At 39.7% G+C, this 21,505-nt stretch overlaps 1 protein-coding gene across 17 annotated transcripts in view; it reads right to left on the bottom strand.

The window, feature by feature from the left end:
• The window catches only part of LOC148674773 (nesprin-1-like), a 229,771-nt gene that overhangs the window by 22,161 nt on the left and 186,105 nt on the right, over window positions 1-21,505 (bottom strand). For all 17 annotated transcript variants that reach the window (XM_088625363.1, XM_088625374.1, XM_088625361.1 and 14 more), the window contains 13 exons: window positions 21,112-21,259; window positions 20,573-20,667; window positions 19,641-19,875; window positions 18,917-19,111; window positions 16,978-17,103; window positions 15,629-15,784; window positions 12,865-13,023; window positions 12,090-12,256; window positions 6,112-6,274; window positions 3,945-4,132; window positions 2,925-3,075; window positions 1,239-1,421; window positions 684-821 (listed from right to left, as the gene is read on the bottom strand). In XM_088625363.1, coding sequence (XP_088481489.1) covers window positions 684-821; window positions 1,239-1,421; window positions 2,925-3,075; window positions 3,945-4,132; window positions 6,112-6,274; window positions 12,090-12,256; window positions 12,865-13,023; window positions 15,629-15,784; window positions 16,978-17,103; window positions 18,917-19,111; window positions 19,641-19,875; window positions 20,573-20,667; window positions 21,112-21,259 — 2,104 coding nt within the window. The remainder of the gene's footprint in view (window positions 1-683; window positions 822-1,238; window positions 1,422-2,924; window positions 3,076-3,944; window positions 4,133-6,111; window positions 6,275-12,089; window positions 12,257-12,864; window positions 13,024-15,628; window positions 15,785-16,977; window positions 17,104-18,916; window positions 19,112-19,640; window positions 19,876-20,572; window positions 20,668-21,111; window positions 21,260-21,505) is intronic.

Genomic DNA, 21,505 nt, shown 5'->3' with positions numbered 1-21,505 from the left:
TACATTGAACAAACTCCAAAAATCAGCATCCAGAATCCTAACCAGGTCTAGTGCAAGTGATCACATTACTCCTATCCTGGAGTCCTTGTACTGGTCTCCTGTGAGGTTTCATATCGACATCAAAATCCTCATGCTCACGTTTAAGGCTCTGCATGGCTTGGCACCTCAGTGAGCTACCATCATCCTACTCCCCACCTCATAACATTCGCTCCTGTCTGGTCTCCTGTCTATCCCCCCAAGCCCGTCTACACTCTATAGGTGATAGGGTCTTCTCCTGTTATGCCCCAAAGCTCTGGAACTCTATCCCTAAGGCCATTAGAGAGTCAACTTCCTTAGATTCTTTCAAATCTAGATTCAAAACCTTCTTCTATTGAAGGGCTTTTATTTAACTGGTTCTGTTATTTACCCCTCTGCTCCTACCTGTATTTAGCATCTCCATCTACTGTCTCCTCTCATTGTACATATCTTGTGTATTATTTTATTGTTCTCATCATTTTATCTAGCGCTCTCAGAAGCCACCTTTCAAAACACTATATAAAATAAAGTTGTATAACTTTCCAAATACATTATCTGCAGTTTACTACAAAAGTTGAAAATAAGTTTCAAGAAAAATCTCCTGATGTTTCCAACCTTTTGAACAGCAGTGTGTACAGTAGGTAATTCTTTTGAAACTGTTCTCCCACCTTGAGCTGCTTTATCTTCGCCTGCACATCGCACTCAGAAAAGTGTTCAATGTTGGTCAGCTGCAGGTCCATTTCTGTCAGCCACACCAGGATACTATCTCTGGCTGTCTCAAACTCTTCTCTCTGACTGATAAAGTGCTGTAAAACAGATAAAGTGCTTCAAATCACACAGACACATGCAAACATGTTAATCCTTCTACTGTACATCCTAGTCATCGTCTCCAAAGGCGACAAAATTCAACCTCCATACATACTGATTTTACCCACATTTTGCAGTGGAAAAACAGATCCCAATTTGCCGAAAATGTATCAGTATGTAATGATTTTGATATATCTACTATAATTATTTTTATTTTACCCTGAAGTAACTTATAAGGAAGTTAAATAAAAAAATAACACTGGCAAAAGGGAATTGGCAAATGGCAAAAGGTAATTAGTAGTACATAAGCTCACTGGAGTCCTGCAGAAATGGGATGGCTGGCATTTGTAGTTTGTAGTTTTCATCCATCAACGTGTTAAGGCACATGTTAATAGCACGGATGGCAGCTAACGCACCTTCAGTCTACGCAGGATGGAGGACACTCTCTTCTGCAGGTTGTCCCATCTCTGGTTGCCGTTGTGGACCATCTCCTTGAGGTGGCAAGACGAGTCCGTGCGGTTCTCCCGCGCCAGCCGCCGGTACTGCTTGTTGATGAGCTCCAGCTGGGTCAGGCTCTCGTGGACTTGGCGCTGGAACGCCTGCAGGGCCCGACACAGGGGAGCACACTGAGTCACGGCAGGAGTGTGAAAGGCCAGGACCTGACCAGGCTGTGGCCTGGATTTGCCACAGGTGTTGTCACCATGTGCAGTCCATTTTGTTTTTCAGAAAAAAACACTGCCTACAACTGAAATAACCGTTTTAAAATGCAACCATTAATAATGGTTCAACATGAACCAATATCTATTATGTGCCTGGAAATTACTGTATTTTCTTCTCACAAAAGCACTGGTTTTAAATAATTTATGTAATTTTCCGAAAAAAGGAAGAAATTTTAAAGACTGGCAGTCAGAAAAACGTTGCTAAGCTCAATAATCACTCAATTACCTAAACCTAAAAAAATGTTATACAGAACTGTATTGCAGTTGTGTCTGGTAAGCACGTTAAGCACGCAGTATTCAAGTAACCGTGCTGTTAATGCATCTTTTACATTGCATTGTTCCTTGTTCGTTTTTTAATAGAGTTACTAAGTAACTATTGAGCAATGATGAACATTTTAGATGTGCAGAAATTAAACCAAGATCTTTCTTTGTTCACTAAGCAAGTATTGTCAAACTTCCTTTGACAAATTCTTTTACCTGTTAAATTGTACTTGAAAAACCATCTTGGTTATTGAAAGTGGTTCAACTACAGTATCATGCATATGCTGTAATGATTCTCCAGTCTCACAATACATTCACTCATGTTGACTCTGAGAATGATGTGAGAAGGACTTTCAACTGATAAGTTATGAAAGTTTGGTATTTTCAGTGCTCAATCGCAATCAACCGATACGTGGTGGAATTTTACTTCCAAAAGTATGACCTATGACTTTTGCTTCATACAATGCAGGCCTTTAAGGGGTTTGGGGTACTTAATTAAAATATGCTTCAAGTCAGTCTTGGAACAATAGTGAGAGCTGATTAATGTGTTATTGAGGCTGCCAAAAAACAGCTGCAATAGCTGTTTATTTACAGCAATGTCTAAGGAATGAGAAGCTAAAGATGGATATGTTTCTTTCCTGAGAAGCTTGAACAGCCATATAAGCTGATAAGTGGAGACATTTAGTATACTAGGAAACATGCCACAAGACGTACTGTATGTTTCAAGAAGTTAATTTAGGAACTTGAAATATCCATTCTTTATGGAGGAGTCTTTATAGTTTAAAGCTGAGACCCTTTGTGCATTTTGCTCTTAAAAAAGTACCTTTCTAATCAGTGACTTTGTGGGATCAAAACTACATTGCCAGTTTTGTAGGGAATCACATTCATAAAATACAGCAGGAAGTCATATAACCCAAGTTACAAATGCCTTCTTTCACAGACAGAGTCATCTTTGAGAGCAGCCCTAATCACCCAGCAAACTGACGCCCATCTGCAAAAGGGAGCTGAAGAGTCTGTTTGTTGTCATGTCAGTCTCTGGTATGCAGTACAAACTAGCACCAACTGGTCTTAGTAACCCGATCAGAAGGCTTCACATTCTGGCTGGGCTCCGTGCAGTTGTACCTCAAACTTCTTGAGCTCCTCTTTGGCCACTGTGTAAAGCACTCCAGATGAGTTGGGGAAGGCAGCTGTTCTCTCTGATGTTTTCAACCAGTCTTCAAAACGCGAGAAGTCATCCAGGAACTTCTGCCACAGCCTCCAGGTCTCTTCGATCCTAAGTTGAAAATAGAAATATAAAAAAATGAAGTGAAATACCAAAGCGACCGCCTATATAAATTGGTAGAAGAAAACAGTTTTAGAATGTGCCTCGGGTGGTGCAAAATATTCTGTAGCTTTGAGTTTCACAGCATGAAAAATGAATGTTTTTGAAAAACTTGTAAGACGCACAGAAGATGTTGCAAGAAGAGACTTCACAGGGGTTCACAGACCCTACAAACAGCCTGTACTAACCACAAAGAAACACAAAAATATATTTAAAAAACTGGATATACTGTATTCCTCTATTGGGAATGGCTTTTGCTCAGAATGAAAATGCAGCACACAGAATTAATATTTCTCCTATGCATTTGCTTAGATATTTCAATATCCCTCGCTCCCCAAAAAACAGTTAAACAGTTTTCAGAGCCCTATAGCTAGTGCTGTACAAGAAAACCCTGGATCCATTCCAACTTTCCAGTGTGAGAAAACTGGTGTAACCCCTGTCTTACATGCATCTTCATTTAGCACAAAAGTAGGCTATATGTCTTACCATGTTTTTTTCACGAAAACATAAGCACTTTTACAAATGACAGAAGCTATTCAGCCCATCCATGCTGTTATGTTTTTAAGAACTAACTGATCCAAGGATCTCATTCTTGAAAGACACCCAGCTGTCAGTTTCAATAGCACTGCTGGGCAGCCTCTCCCCAGTCTCCCACACCCCTTTGTGAAACCAGAGGACACACGTTGATGAACATTGCCATGAATCTTCATCATGGATTTCATGGTGCTGCCCAAAACAGTTTCACACCTTTAAGTCAATACCCAAGATAAAAGAATCCATATTTTGTCCTAAGAGCTCCTGCTCTGTTGCCTGTGACTTACTTGAGTCTCCGCTCCATGGACATGGCGCAGATGTTTCTCCATCGGCGGTCCAGGTTGCGGGTGGCCTGCTGGATGGAGTCGCACTCGGTCTCGGTGGCGCAGGCATCGCAGTCATGCAGCAACACTTCACACAGGTTCAGCACCGACGCCACGCCAGTGCTGTGCTTCTCAATATCTCTCTGGAGATCCTGGACAAATAAAAATGCACACATATGGCATATGGAGCTGTCTGAGCTGCTCAAGTGTTACAGCACTGCAGTGGCAACCATCTTTGTGTGATTTAACTGCCATTAATGCTTATATAATTGCTGATTCATTACTAATCAATTAACCATTCTTAATGACGCATCGCTACCATTTTACACGATAAATAGAAGTTGTTATAAACATTTTTATGGCATTGTGGATAGCTTACCATGTCTTGAAGACAAAATATAAGTGAAACCCAATGTATTTTTGAAACTTTGTTGGTTACTACAAAGGAAACAGGGTGATTAAGCAAGGTGGCGTAAGAAGGGAAACACCTTTCACAATGCTGATAGGATCACTTCTTGTTCTGGGAGTTGAGTTTGCAGATAAATTCCATCTAGTTTTTTTCTAATAATGAAGTCCCTGAGGGGAGGATTTCATCTTTCTCTCATATTAATTTGAATTTTGCAAGCATTCACAACACCAAGGTCAGTTTCCACAACTTTTATCCAGCAACCTAAACTACATCAACATACAACTATCCAGATAGTCCTGTAATGCAAAAAAAAGCCATTATCATAGGGCTCTAAAATGTACTTTAACAGGGTTACTACAAATGAAAATTACTTGTCCAGTGTTATTTCCAAGTAGCTCTTCTGTTTGGGAACAGAAGACAAAAATAGTTAGTACAAAAATAGTCTGGCATGCTCAGCTCTGTGACACAGCAATGTTTTCACATATTGTACGTCATAATGTGATTTGTATCATCAGCTCCAAACATGTGTATGCATTAACTTTGAAGTCACAATAAGACTCAATTAAGTTAAAACACTGCACCTAATGTTCAACAGATTGTGGAAACCAAGAATTACAGCACCACACATGAAAAATAAGGCTATAAATCTGTTAAAAAGCTGTGCTTGAAGTTTTATTAATTTTATGAAACTCACTCTGCAGAGCGACTTGATGCAGAGAGCCTTGTACTTTTTTTGAAATTTGAAAGGTAGAGTCACACAAGGCACATTTACAATCATCTTACTTGACTTCTTCTGTGTTGTTCATTATGTTCTAAAAGCAATAATAAGAGGCTAAAGTTGAAAATGAGTCTTGTCCTTATTTACTTCATTATACAGATGTTTGTGACTTTTTACTGTATGTATGATTAGATTGTTTCCCATAAGATAATCAGCTGCATACAACAATTCATATAGTTTTACAGTAGTTTTCAAGCTACAATGTCATTTACAAGCATATTAGAAGCCATGTTTTAAACTCATGTTTTAAAATTTGTGGGTGCCGGGGAAGTATGAGGTGACATGATTCCCGCAGATTCCCTAGTGTAGGATTATCTTACAGTATGTAACAGACTCTTGAAGTAGTTGCTTTATAAGTAATCAAAATACTCCACAAACTGTGGAACAGTGGACAAATGGGATATGTTTAATAAAGCATTTTCAGTGAGATGTTATAATCTTCTAATTCTGCCACAAAACCCCCAGACATATCTGTAAATATATTTTATTCTAAGTTCCAAAGGGTTAATTATATTATTAAATTAAAAAGTTTAGTACAACAAAATGTGTAAAAACGTCTTAATTATCTCAGGTTGTCAGCTCCAGCTAGGGTATGTGCCATGCTCCTGTCTCGATAATAGGCAGACTGGAAGAGATCCTCTAGCACAGCAGGACAGCAGAAACCTCAGGGTTAAAGCAAGTCTTTTTACACAAAGACAAATGACTCAAGCTTTGAAATATTATGCAACACAAAGGCCAAAGAGAATTTTCCCATTCAGATGATGCTAAAAAAGGTCAAAGCCCTGTGTTGTCAGAGTCCGGTTTGGTTAGTTGATTGTGGACTAAATTATTTAGGTCTACATTTCACATTTTGGAAAAACACATTTTGTTCCCTGCATACTAGCATTTATGCATTTCTTTTAGTGCACTGCAGAAGCCACACGCATCAGAAGGCCAGGTCTCACCTGCTGTTGAGAGAGCTTCTTCTGAATTTCCTGGGAGTTGCAGGTCTCGTAGACGATGGGCTTGGCGAGCTCCGTCTCGATGTGGGACAGCCAGGACCTCAGGCTGCTCATGTTCTTATCCAGCTGCTGAACAGCGACCAAAGTCTCCCTCAGCTTCTTCACCCTGTGGCACCAGAGGACCAACAAAGATCTTAAAGCATCAGAATTGTTCCCCCCTTTTAATTACTTTGAAATCGGTTTCCTGAATTCAGCTTTGAACATGCACAGTATACCAATGACCATGACCACCAATCAAAATATTATTTTAGATTACTTTTAGTTACTTTCAACCTCCCTGCTTCCTGTAAACCCACCTTCATGTAACTCTGGGTGACAGTCCTCACAACAGCTTCAAGGTTGATCAGCGACTGTCCGCAAGTTTTGGGGACTCAATATCATTGTGATTTCACTGATTATTAAAAGATCAGGGCTCTCCACTCCCATTAAGTTGTCACATGGTTTTCACAGATTGTTAAGATCATGAAAGACAGATTATTTCACTGCTGCTCCTTCCTAATTACAGTTTCTTAAATGTGCACAGATTAGGTGTCGTAATTAAAGCTATTTGAGATTCCAAGGGGAAAAAATAGATTTCATTAGATTTTATTCCGTTAGGTTCACCTAATTGGTTGGGTGAGGCGACGATAATACCACCATTCCAGCAAGAAAAAAAGTTTCTTTCAGCTCTACATACAAGTCATTTGGTCTTAGGGTTTTGGTTTGTTTAATTCAACCAAACAAATCATTTACTTAATAGAAAAAAAACTTTTTTTCACTTCTCAAATATGGATGGTAGAATGGCATCAATATCTATAAAATGTGCTATGGCTCTTGAGGATGTGATTTAGATAGTGATGGTTCTGTTGTTTTTTTGGGGGTTTTACCTTTGGCATCCTTGGCTTTGATACCTGCTATGAAATTCTATGATGTCAGAGTCAATTGTCAATAAGTGTTCTTTCACTGAGACTGGAATCTAATTTGATGTCTTAATAAAAAGCCAGTGGCTAGCACTGATGTTACAAGTGTTGAGATTCTATTTAAAAAACTAAAACAATGAAAAGTAATATTTGAATACAAACACTCTTAAACACCCTTAAAAGTTTGCATTTAGGGCAGTATAATTGTAAGAAAATAGTTAAATATAGTAAAATTCAACCATTATTTTATTATTCAGTATTTGCTTAATATACCATCTTTGAAAGAAAGAAAATAATTTATTGAAAGCCACAATATGTTCTGTATTCACCGCTTTCACATCTGTGTGCTCTGGGTTCTTCTAGTCACCCCAAAAATGCAACATTCACAGGAGAAAAGCCTCCCATCTCAAACCCTATATTTTAACCTGAAAACACCTATTAGACCTATAAGTATTAATACCTATCCTGGTATTATCAGAAACATAATTGACAACAGATATAAATGGTGCATTCTACTTTCATTCTAGTAGCTACATTAAACTTCACTATTTAAATAATTCAGCTTGACAACGTCAAAAATTCTTTAATCTAAATACTCAATCCAGTAATACAACAGAGATATGGAGCAGCAAATAATAATTCCAGAATTGGGCCCATAACTTTAATTATAAAGTAGTAATGTTGGAAAACAATGTTGTAATGTTGTAATTACTCAGAGGTAATAGTAAAACTATTATGGTATAAACCTAGTGCTAGGGAATGTACAGTAGCTGTTATTCTAAAGCATTCCTTGTGCTTGTTGTGTTTTCCATAAGCTAAAAAAAGTTAAAATCAAAGACGGCTTTGATGTTATGTTAGTTTAAAGGTCTTCCATTCAATAGTTGCATTAACATTAACGTGGGTGTAGCTGTATAACAGTGGCAAGAGAAATATTTTCTAGAATTCAGTATTCAGTGGAATTCAGTTTAACTTTAATCAAGAATGATGACAGAGGGAGATACTGTAGCCTTTGTTCTAATATGTGTATACTGTAAATTTCTGTCTCTAGAAAATGCCTCTTTTGTAATTTTTATATATATATTTATTTTTATTGATTGGATACAAGAATAGATAGAAAATACCATAACATTACATTCCCTTATTAAGAAATAACCCCAAAGCTACCTATGACATTGGAACAATGTGAAGAGTTGTTTACATATACTGTACTGTATCTACATACAGTAGATGCATATTGAGGAATGTTTGCATACACATCTCACGTGTGTCTGCTAAAGATTTCTAATTAAATTCTCTGAGTGAGACTGAGTGAGGCTTTTTTTAGCAAGTCTTTACTAAGTCAGAAAGATACTGCAGTTCATGGTCGAGAAGTAATGTTGCTATCTTTATTTAAAATTGAAGTAAAAGTCATTTCAATGTCACAGTTGTCTATCATACTTTAAACCAATTAAACTGTTTTGTTTTACAGTTTTTTTTTCAAACTTATGCATACTAAATAGCTTGCAATAGCATAATAGAATATCTAAAAAGACATCAAATAGGGCACAATAAAATAGCATATTCTAATTAGATTGTGTAAAGTCAGAATAATTTTCAGAACTTCCATAATAAAAATAATACTAATACAAAAATAATCCATGAAAAAAGTGAGAGAGGGAAATAACAGCCCATTTCCCACAAAACTCATGGCCAAAGTGATACAGAAAGATAGCTAGAATCCTACACAATTGAGCCTGCCCTGAGTGAAAATAAACCCCCCCAAAAAAAATCTTAGCCTGCCTGGTCACATCACAGTCACAGTCTGGAAGATCCGAATCTTCGTTACGGCATCCTGCCATTTTATCTGTTCTGAAGTCCACCACCATGGAGTTGAACTTTACGTTTCTGTAATCTCAAAGAAAGTTTTTGGGCTGACTGCCTCCTTTTTGCAAACAAGCAAACTTTGCGGAGAAAGGCAAGGCAGGGGCAGCTGTCAGAGCGACTTGTGACCCACACTCTAAAACAAATGTTACCAGAGAGCGCCTGAGAGTGACAAGCGTTTGTGTTGCTAAATAAAACTTACATTCATCAGCATGTGCTGGCGAGCTGGCTGAGCAGGAATGCCAGAACGCAGAGGCTGATGAGATAAAGCTCCGGCTGTCAGCACAGAAGGTAGACACTAGAGTCCCAAGCTCCTAAATGGTCTCAGAATCGCAGAAAAACAGAACTTAAACTGCACTGAGATTTTAAGGCTGTGGACTCCTGTTCTATGGCCGTGGGAATTCCTTTGAGGTTTCAGCAGACAAAAAAAACAAGAAAAAAAACAAGGTGGGTGCAGCTGTCTTACTGAGATCACTTCCACCCAACCCCCCTCACCCACATACAGTAGGAGGGGGGAAATGGTTAAGCCTCTACAGTCATCATAACACTCCCAAACTGACACAAAACCTCACTGCAGGGATCCAGTTCTCCACAGGACTATGAAGTAAGAATTATCAGCAGTACTGGAACATATTGGTGTCCCAACACGAGAGAACAGGATAAAATTAGCCAGTGTGCAATAAAATCCCATTGTTGTACTCAAACAAACACATTTTAAATGGATCTAACAAAGTATAGTATCTTCCTTTTGTTATAATAATAATAATAATAATAATAATAATAATAATAATAATAATAATAATAATAATAATAATAATAATAATAATAATTGCTTACACTTATATAGCGCTTTTCTGGACACTCCGCTCAAAGCGCTTTACAGGTAATGGGGACTCCCCTCCACCACCACCAATGTGCAGCATCCACCTGGATGATGCGACGGCAGCCATAGTGCGCCAGAACGCTCACCACACATCAGGTATCAGTGGTTAGGAGAGCAGAGTAATGAAGCCAATTCATAGATGGGATTATTAGGAGGCCATGATTGGTAAGGGCCAATGGGGAATTTGGCCAGGATGCCAGGGTTACACCCCTACTCTTTTCGAGAAACGCCCTGGGATTTTTAATGTCCACAGAGTCAGGACCTCGGTTTTACGTCTCATCCGAAGGACGGTGCCTGTTTACAGTATAGTGTCCCCGTCACTATCCTGGGGCATTAGGACCCACATGGACCACAGGATGAGCACCCCCTGCTGGTCCCACTAACACCTCTTCTAGTAGCAACCTTAGTTTTCCCCAGGAGTTATAGACATCATGGACATACAGGCTACATGGACATGCAGTTTTCATTGTATTTGGCATACTGCACTAATTGGACATAATGTACCCTTGACACATAGCAGCTCTATTTATAGTGAGTTTTGTCTGAGTTTATTATATTCACTTTCTATTATGCAACCTTATTTTGTAACTTTAATTTTGTGATCCCCCCCCACCCCCCGGTGAGCTTTATTTAATGTCTGATAGTTGGTCGCAATCTGATGGTATTGTAGTGTTGCAATGTATTTTGTTCTTTACAAAAGCACAGAACAGTAAAAATTTAATTACTTTCTCACTATCAGAGCACTGAACAGCACAGAATAGCAAGTGCTGGACCAACTGTGCATTTTGACCTGCATTTTCAGATGAACAAAAGCCTTTTTGATTCACTTTAGATTCAAGTTTATAATGTGCATTTTTTGACCAGTGTAAACAAAAGACACCACTCTGGACTAGTAATGGCAACTGTTTGGAGAGTTGAAACATAACACAAAAGCTTCCTTTAGGCTATAATGTCACCTATTACTGAATCAAACGTTAAATGTAAACCAACCATCTTTGTCAAGAAAATTCTTGATTATATACTATCTTTCCCTAAACAGCTGCAAACAGAAGAAGAAAAATGAACAGGAGAATTTGCAAGAGCTCAGTCCATAAAACATACTCCTGACTTAGTGAATCCTTGTGTGTATTTTATTATTGTTTTATTTTGTCAAATTGTATTATCCATTTTGAAGATGCTTTCTTAGTGGATACAGTGGAGTGTTTTCTCAATCAATCAATTAATTAATGTGTTATTTATTCCAAATGGTAGCACTGGATGACCAGGCCTTTACAGGCAGTGTGAACAAGGAGTCTCTATCAGCCTTGTTCTACTGCTACAACACTAGTTAGTACTTGAAATGGCCATAAAAAAACACAAAACCAAATAACAAACTGAAAGTACTGATCAGTGTCCTTAAATTATTTAAACCACAAAATAACTGCATGTCTAAATGACATGGCTCGAGAAAATGAACAATTTCCTTCTCTAACAAACTGCTGGTATCCACAATAGCAAGACCTCACTATAGGTACAGCAGAACTGTAGCAAGTGAGTATAGCAGATTTAACGTCCACCATTCTCATCGTCCAACACTTGAACTTGAACTTTATTGTATTACTGGTACAATGGAATTCTTACTTAAAGTCTCTCGATTGTTAAAACAAGTGTAAAAACACAAAGTGCAGACAGTGCATCACGACAATATACAAACAAACAGTAGACAATATACAAGTAAACAAGTAAACAGTTTGAATGTAAACAATGCAGACGTGTAAACAATGACTGGAGATGTGCTATAAATAAGAAATCATAATGAGGTAGACGGTGTAGGTGTGGTCCGAGGGGCATGGATAAATGTGTTCGCCAATCGCACTGCTTGTGGATATAAGTTATTGAAGAATCTAGTGGTAAGTGTCCGTATGCTCTTGTATCTCTTGCCTGAGGGCAGTGGGGTGAAGAGCTCATGCCCGGGGTGGTGACTGTCCTCTGTGATGGCCAGAATTCTACTACGGCAGCGGTCTGCATAGAGCTGTTTAATCTCTGTGAGACCACAGCCGATGATCTTCTGGACTATATTGACCATTCTCTGCAGTGCCTTTCTTTCTCGAGAAGAGGTGTTGCCACACCACATGGTTGGTAATGCTGAACTGTAGTCCACAAACAGCATTGTCCACAAACACTGTCAATGCTTAACATTTGTGACCTGATACTAATTAATTCTGGATTAACCTAAGCAGACTCTCATGAGCACTGGTGGGGTGTGCACAACATTAAGTTTGAAAAGCTCAGATTCTCACCTTGCTCCAATGAGGTCCAGAAGGTGCTGCCAGCGTTCATTGACTTTGCTGAGCTTGTACTCGATCTCTGATGCTTTGCTCTCATGACTGGCCTTGGCAAGCCGCTCACCCATCAGATGAAGCTGGGTCTTGTTTTCTTGGGCTACAGAGATTTCCTCCTGGTAGTCCTGCAAAAAACAGAAAGCAAAGGTTGGAAAGAGCTGGCCAGCTGATTGCAGAGATCAGTTAAAACCCAGATCAGCCCAGAAGTCACTGCAAGAGGTGATGCCTGAGATCCTCTGCTATGATGAAGTATTGTAACAGGCAATAGAAGAATCTTTCAATTCAATATGACAAGCATTTCACAATACGAGAAATGTATTAGGAGATAATTATGGTATTATTTTAAAAACAGTTTTGAACAATAAATCCTAACTTATGGCTGAAATAAAAGTTTTGAAATTGAAAAGGCTGAACAGGGCAATCTGACAAACAGATAATGACCAACTGTCCTCTGTGGTTTTCTAATCATGACCCATTCACTACCAGATTTACTTCATGCCACAGCTGCTCCATATTTTAAAGTTTTAAAACAACTCTTTCAACAATTCCCTGACAAAGAACAATATACATCACTCAGCCCAAGAGGAGAAACTGTAGGGAAGATTTCTGATATCTAACCAAGTTGTGGGCTGACCAACACAAATACAGGCCAGACAATCAATATTACTAACACTAGGGTATCTAAACTCCCAACAGTGTGTGTCTAATGCATGCAAGCTTGATGATTGTTTACCTTTCTGAGTTTTTCAATCATCTCCTCGATGCTGATGTCTCCATTTTGAGAGACTTTGCTCTCCATCTGCGTCAGCCACTCGCACAGCTCCTTGTTCTTCTCGTTGAACACTGCCCACTCGTTCAGCTTGTCACTCACCTGCTGCCGGCGTAGCACAAGCTGCGGGAGAGGAGACGGAGCTGCATCAGATCGCACGCAACAGCACCGACAAGGCCTGAGTGGCCTGGCCACAGGTTTTGACTGCACTCACCATGAGATGAGACAGGAAAAGCACTGCTCTGTATAAACTGTATAATCAGTTGGGTTTTTTTCCCTTTTCTGATATGATGCTAAATAACTAAAAAAAGATATACACTTTACAGCTTGGTAATGCGTGACACACAGCTTTAAATATTGAATTCTCACATCTAGCCGCAGACACTGTGCATTATTCAGTGTTTGTACTGTACAGCAGTGTCATCCATTCATATGCTACAGCAGTGCCTCTAGTTTTTAACGGTGCTTGGGAAAAAGATTAAAATGTGAACTGAGAGTTCACTTTAAAATAATTTTGTTGATAACCCCTGCCTCTCTTTAATAGCTGACGCAGGCAAGAATATCAAAAGAATATTCAGACGACGCTTTGTTACAGCAGCCTGTTGCAAAACGTCACGACAGGTTCTGTTAACAGAGGTGTTCGGCTGTAATACATTTAGAAGGGCTAACAAGATTTACATTTTAATAAAGGCATACTTCCTGTGACTTGAGATTGATCATAAACCATAGTTTTGTACTGTATTTTGCTCTTTTCAGCGTAAAGAGATCTATGAGAAAAAAGGTGAGTAATAAAAGGTGTCGGCTAACAGCTCATATCAGTCATCCAAGCTGAGTATGAATTGGATTAAATCAGCAAGAAACAGTCTCACAAGCAATCCTTCTAATGTAATACAAATAAAGATTTACTAAAATTTGGGGTAATAAGCTAAAAACATTCAGCTTCTTATGACTATTATCTGACTTATGAGCATCATTCTGACTGTGGCACTCACATTCAGTTTAACAAGAAATACTTTAATTGTTATTTAAGTAGTGACTGATTCAAAGGCAAACTGAAGCAAAAATGAATAATCTCCCTTCATAATATGATTAAACATGATACCAAATTACCTATTTAATGGAGGAATATACAATTACAATAAATCACACGCATAAATTAAACAGAGACTAAAAGATGGTACGCTTTCAGTCTTAGAAGTAAGGAGCTAAAAAGCTAAGATTGCTTTCAGTACTATTAAATACTGGCTCCTAAGAACATGTTATGGCACCAAAGAGCTCCTCACAGCCTCTTGAAAATTAGCTATGAAAAACTACCTGGGCAAAGTCATTATCATGTGAAACAATACACATACAGTATGCTAAATTTTGATGAAGAAGACACCTTCATGTGAGGTGCATACATGAGTATTATAATGAAGCTGAGCTGCTATAAATGAATATTTAGGTTATCATCTTATGTTTTTTAAATCTAAGAAAAAAAGGGTATTGTTCAGATTTACTGCAGTTTTATCTTCCTATAATGTACTTTCATCAGTATTATGGAATAAAAAAGTTAAATCTTACCTTTCGCTCTGATTCCTCTCCACCATGTCTTTTTTTTTCTAATTTAACTAAAGCAGCTGCTAACTTCCTGTGGCTTGATCACTCATAACACACCGGAAGCAGCAAACTGAAAGAGCCGAGTTTCTAAAACCTTCATAAAGTCTTATCTTTTTGCATAAAGTTTTCTTTCTTTTTCCCTGCTCTACATACCTACGTATCAAAATAAACCCTGGATGGATCAGGGCGCACTGCCTGATGTCTTTGCAAAGCACCCTTTTCAGCTTATATATACTATATATATACACACAATATATACAGTATGCGACTTATCCAGAAAGGTAACTGGCCTAATTGTGCTTCAACCTGTTAATGTTTTTTTTTAAGTTTGTTTCAAAATGAATTCAACCAGCCCCCCTTTAGCCATAGGCTTTGTATCTTTTATAACAAAGCTCAGTTTAACCATAATCCCCAAATTGTACTTAATTCAAAATATTTTCCCATAACATTTATCATCTTTAAATTGTAAAAGAAAGTACTCCTTCTTCCCTTCCTCTACTCGTAAGGCACTGTGAACACTAAAACTCTAGTGGCAATGCTCTAGTACTACAGTCTGCACGTTGTTTGTGCATGGAAAGATGGTAACTTTCAAAGTGGCACCCCAGATAAAGCAGGATAAGAAATTTGTGTCTGATCTAGACACAGCAAAAAGATTAAAGTAATCTGCCATATATCCATTTCCTAACTGCTTTACCCAGTACAGAGTTGTGGGAGTGCCTATCGGCAAGGAATCAACTCTACATACTGTAGAACACACCCTGGATGGGACGCCGAACCATTGCAGTGCTCACACAGATAAAAACATACGTCAACTCACACCAGGGCCAATTTTCCCAGAAGCCAGTTAACCTACCAGAATGTCTTTGGATTGTGGGATGTAACCCAAGTGAACATGGTGAGAACATGCAAATAGCACCCCAGAAACTGAACCCAGGGCCCCAGCACCACGAGGTAGCAATGCTAACTACTGTACCACTGTGCCACCCTAAAGTAATCTTGACTCTGTGATTTTTAAAAATTATTACTTATACATTTTGAAAGCCTTTTTTTGTACAATAGTATACAGAATAGCTGTAGTGGAGTTGACATATGCGTCACTGACGACAGCCCTGCCCCAGAGGTACAGTACCTGATGGCACAGCTCCTCCCACTGCCGGTGCAGCAACTCAATCCGCTCCTGCAGCACTGACAGGTCATCGGCACTGATGTAGCTTGACAGGGACTCTTTCAGCAGACACAGGTGAGCAAGGTCCTCGGTCCACCCGTCAAAGGTGTTCTCTAACTCCTGGACACAGGGAAGACAAGGGGAACACAGAGTCAGCAACAGGCTGGTACTAAAGTACGTGAAATACTATAACCAGACATGCTGTGTATGCAGAATGGGGGCTAATTTCTTAGAAAACCTTGTCTATTTCAGTGCCTTCCACAACGCAAGCAGAGGAACTAATAGAGCATTTAACTTTTTTTTAATGAAAATCCACACAGTGGTTTACAAGTCGGATGCAAACTCGGTTGCCGTTCAAATCCAAAAGGAAGAAAAGGTGATGTGAACCAGTAAAGCCTTTTACTAAAGGTTTGCTGCTGCCAGGCTTATTTTTGACAGAATGTTTGAGCAAAGCCTTCAGTTTCTGCAGCAGTGTTGGAAGTTGACTACAATCCCTCTATCTGTATTTTGCTATTTCTATTTGCCATTTCTACATGACTATTATATAATTTTCCCCTGGGCAACCTGTGTAACAAGAAAGCTCTTGTCTTAAAATCATCCCATGAAGTTATTTTTTTATTTATTCTGGGTAGATTTAGAAGCCTGATTAGATTTTTCTTAAAAAATAGACAGTACTGAAAGACATACTGTATAGTTTTAGATTATGATGGAAGATCATTTCCAGTTTGGAGACATTTGCTTATTTTTAGTGCTGATAAAACCTAAAAACCGGGAACTTGTTTCAGTATAGGTCTACACTACATACTGTAGCTATTTAAACTGCATGCTAACACCAGCAAATCTATATAAAAAAATAGTACATGTGACAGTGTAAGGATACGGTGTCATACAGTAATAACATTTCTAAATAGTTTAATGTAGATAATATTAATCTCCATTGATTTTTTACAGGTTTATTTATTTAGTACAGTACATAACTGTCAGAGTGAGTTCTGCGGGTTGCTTTACAATTAGATTTCTGAAGCAAAATGTTATGCCATAAATATCATTCCTTGATTAGTTTAATATGGCAAGAGAAAAGAAACATAGTGATAACAATACCGCACTGCTCTACATTCACTATTATTAAAATATTCATCTGTGTATTGTATATACTACAAAATATATAGTACACAGAACAGGAGTGTCCTTGTAATACTATGATATACCAATAAGCTGGTTTACTTACAGTACTCCAGTAAATCTATGAGACACCAGTGTTTTCCTGTGTGAAAAGCTGATCTGAAAGCTCTGTGAGCTCAGGCCAGGGTTACCTTGCAGCGGATCTGTTCCGTGTGCAGCTCATCGTGGTGGTCAGGCAGAGGCTGGGAGAGTTTCTTCTTGAAGGCTCGGAGCTTCTCCAGGGAGCCCCCGATCCCCTTCTCACACCTCTCCCAGTCCTGAAAACACAGCAGCACAGACACGTCCAGTTAGACCGCGACAAGGGAACAAACCACCGGCTCAGAAAGGAGCAAACTGGAAATCCTGCAGCGGCATTCTGAGCTGTTAGTTTCCCAGACAACTAGCTCCCGAGTGGGCAGTCCGTATGGGTGAGGCAGTGCTGCGGATATCCAGTGCTGCCTCTGCTGTCCTTAAAGGTTGCTGAGACAGAAAATGCAGGATCAAGCAATAAATACTTAAGCAGGGATCCAGCAGCATAATACAGTGCTCTTTGGAGTTTGCTTCTAGGGTATAATGCACACAGAGCTAAATTGAAGCCATCTCCTTGTATTTAAAACACAGTAGACTGTTTCTTGGAGTATATGGTTACATTAATCACAGTTTTTGCAAGAACTGTTGTTTTTTTCACAGCCAGACACTTCCACTCTTGTATAATTTTGTTTAGTCCCTGACCAACTGTTATTTTTAACAGCATTCCATAGCTACGCCTGACACATCCACCATTAGTCGCAGCCAGTGTGAGCTTGCTTTTAGTGCTGCATGCTTGATCTTTTTCTATATCTAGCAGTTTAACATCGCCTTGACAGAGATGTGTAACTCTGTGAGGTGGTGCAGAAGCTGAAATATTTAGGAGAGCTGTATATTTAGTTGTTAAATTCTTGCCTCCTATAATAAATGGTATCTTGTAACACAAGGTCACAAGGTGTTCTTATTCCAGAGCATCAGAGTGGAAGGCAAGTAGGTGGAGAACAGAAATCTCACCTTTAACATTGTGTGTGTGGGGTGAGGTGGGGGGGCATTGACTGTGCAACCGGAATGACATACAATATGCACCTTATACATCATTTAGAAGAAATACATTTGGCATGTACAATAGATTCTTGTAATGATATGAACAACTTTGTCATGCCAGTATGCGATGCCTTTGTACAATAAACATCATTGGGGGCTTTGCAGAGGCAACTGCAACTTTATTTCAGTTAGGTAGTTTTGCACACCATTTTAGTCATTATGGTCTAGTCATTTGTCATTCCTATCAGTCATAGAGTTTTATGAAATAAAACAATTTTCATGTATCCAAAACCAAAAAACAACCAAACACAATTATCTGTTCAGGACATTGGTATACAGTTCTTTTTAAAAATGGCAGATTGCTTTAGCGTGCCCCCGTTTTGACACGTTAGTCTCCTTCAGTTTTAAAAGTATGTGGTCCCCAAGAGCAACAGCGCATCCTGGCTCTTTGCCGGCACTACTTTGGACACTCTAGGTTTTTCAGGTCTTTGTGCAAATGGCACCTCCTTTCTTCTCCTTGTGATTAAAAGCCAGATTTAGCGCTTGATAAACAAATGACTCATAAATTTCCCCATGTTAAGAGACTGACTCACTCAACAAAGGCACAGAAAAGAAAAACAAATAAATCACTGAGAGAACTGTGCAGAAATTGTTGTTGAAGACAAACAGTACAGATGCAAAGACACAAATTACAGAACAGCATCACTACGCAGCCCATTGGATTTTAATATCATAGTCATTATTGCCATTGACCATTAATTCTCCTCCTTATGTACAACATATTTCAACAGTAGTATTCCCATTTGAAAGCAGTTCATTAGAAAGAACCTATCCTGGACCTGCTACACTGTAGTATTCCATAAATGCAGGATGTATTCAAAGAAAACAATTTCTGTCAATAAGTGGACCCATTCCCCTCAAATAACATTCATTAATATGATTATTCATAAACCACATCAGCTGGGTACATTCAGAAGAAAGCCTCTGCGTGCCGAAGAGCTTTCTGCTGAGTAGAGTTACCTTGAGCAGTGTGGCCAGTTCCCTCTTCTGCTCATCCAGCCGGATGTTGGCCATCTTCCAGCGCTCTTGAATCTCAGTGAGCTCCGTGTGCAGCGCAGCCTCGGCCTTGCTGTCTGCAGACAGGAGGAGCTGCCGTCCGGCCTCCACTGTCAAGATGTAGCTGCCCTGCTGGCGCTGGAGCACCTTTTCCTTCAGCTGCAAGGGAAGGGTCATCAGCAGGAGGAAGACCCTTCTGAGGATATCCCCCCCTCTAGTCTGTGCTGGTTATCGAACCCGGGGCCCCCACTCAGCCTGCTTGCCTGCATGTCAAGCTATGGGAAGTCTCAACTAGCCCTGTTGGTAGAGCATGAGACTCAATCTCGGGGTAGTAGGGTTGTGTCCCATGTCGGGCGCAAGGTTTTCTAATAACCCATACTGGGCAGCAGCAGTTAGGGGGGTGCAGTGTTAGTGGTATCTGTGTGCAAGAAAGGCCTGGCAATCTACTTCTGTATCTTGCCATGAAAACTATGGATAGTGACGATGGAACTGTCCATAGGGTTGCCATGAGTCAATACCGACTCGAAAGCACTCAACCACGACTGTATACATGGTATGTTCAAGTTCAAATTTAAAACAAAGGAAGGATTAAAAAAGCCAAGCTGGTAAGAAGGATTTTTGTATTTCTGTAACAACAGATTGCTTCATATTTTTGGCCGTGTCTTTGCATCACTGCGGCACTGTGTACCTGAACTTGGTCCAGCATGGCTCTGGCCTGCTGCAGAGGCACTGCTGTTCCCTCCTGCCGGCTCTCGGCCTGCTGGGACACTTCAACCAGCCACTTCCGCAGCTTCTCCGCCATCTCCCTGTAGCGCTGCCACTGCCGGACCAGGCTGTCAATAATGCCCCTCCTCTGCTGGGCCCGGCGGATCACTCCCTGCCACTGGTTACTGAGCAGCGCCAGCTTCAAGTTGAACTCGTCCCTGGGGGGATGGTGTCAGAATGAGAGATGGTCAGCCCCCACGCCAACAACAGAGACCCACTGCAGAGCATTTAAGCAATAGAAATGACAAATACTGCGGTCTTAATGCAGAAGAACACACAATCTGTTTAAAACAGAAGTAAGATGTTTCATAATTCTAACATTTCTCATTTTCAAATGCTATTTGTAATTTATCACTTTCAGGGAAGTGTCTTATGTAAAAAAAAAAATCTATACAGGGCTGTAGCAATAAGGTAGAAAGAAGGTAGAGTAAATAAGATAAGGAAGAACTAATACCAATGTAGAAAGCAGTCTCAGCTGACCTGCTACAAAAGGTTGTGTGTAAATACTGTAGGTTCACATGTGGTGCATTAGTTGATTAATTACTTAACTGGTGCTGGTGGAGGGCTGACAGCCACAATCGCAAATGGGCTTATTTTAGAGTAGTTTAGTATGTAAAAGGATTTAAGGTTGATTGTTGGTTAATTTAGATAGAGCTTTGTTGTACATAAAGGTTTATTTCTGGTTACATCAATTCTCCTAGCACAAATCTCGGCGTTCCATGTACTCAGGGCTCACAACTCGCTGGATTAGAGGTTGGCGTGTCACGAGGGTATTTCTTGTTTCTTGTTTATAAGCAGAGCAGCTCTTTTGCTTTTTGATTTCAAATTCCCCATCGGCTGCAGCCTCATGTGTACCTGTCGTCCACCTGTCCCTGTTCCAGGAGCCTCTGTCCGTCACTGATAATGGAGTGCAGGATCTGCTGGCGGCTAAACATCTCTGCCTGGAACAGCTGTGCAGCACAAACACAAACTCTCAATCAGCCAGAAAGATAATATAGACCAACTTTATCGCAATATCAGTACCAGTAAAGCACACTATAATTGTGTGGCTAAGAAGTACATGGTAAATACATAACTGCAATCCTCAATGTCCAATTGTATTGAACTTTAAAGCACTTTATGTTTGTACAGTTCATTGGAATTCTTTCAGTACGGTTCGATTTTTGTCTCAAAACAGTGCTAAAATTCTTAACCTGATCGTCAGAAAAATTGCTGTGTCCCTTGCAAAAACAGAACATCATGCCTCCCTATTTTTGATTACTGTGGACATTTTTTAATATAAGCACTGGTTTCAAGCACTGTAAAAATAATGTGTCCAGCAGAACATCTACACTGTAGAGACAGGAGTCTTTTGCTCCTGTGATTTCCCAGCCGTGACAACACGGCTCTCTCACCTCGTGTGCCCTCTGTTGCTCCAGCAGGCTCTGGTAATTTCCAGAGATGTCTACAGCCAGCTTCTCCTCAGTCTGCACCAGGAACTCCATCCAGGTCTCACATTTCTCCAGGAAAGTCTGGTGCTGCAGCAGGAAAGCTTGCAGTTTGCTTCAGGGAGAGAAGCACAAATTACAGCTCCACAGGTTAAAAAAATGGTTTTCCTTATTTCCAAGGAAGAATAACATTAGTATATGGTATAGTATTTAGGATAATATTCTATAGGTACTCAGAGGAAAAAAAGATCCATGTTTATTCTGACTTTTAGTAGGAGCTCTGCCAACTCTGTTGGGCTCTGCCTATGCTGAATTCAAGAAACATTCAAGAATAAGTCAGCAAAGGCCGAGTCCAACAGAG

Source organism: Lepisosteus platostomus, chromosome 3 (assembly GCF_059453375.1).
Source record: "Lepisosteus platostomus isolate fLepPlt1 chromosome 3, fLepPlt1.hap1, whole genome shotgun sequence".
NCBI classification, from domain to species: Eukaryota; Metazoa; Chordata; class Actinopteri; order Semionotiformes; family Lepisosteidae; genus Lepisosteus; species Lepisosteus platostomus.
The sequence above is the reverse complement of the archived record's forward strand: the minus strand, read 5'-3'. Positions and strand labels throughout refer to the sequence as shown.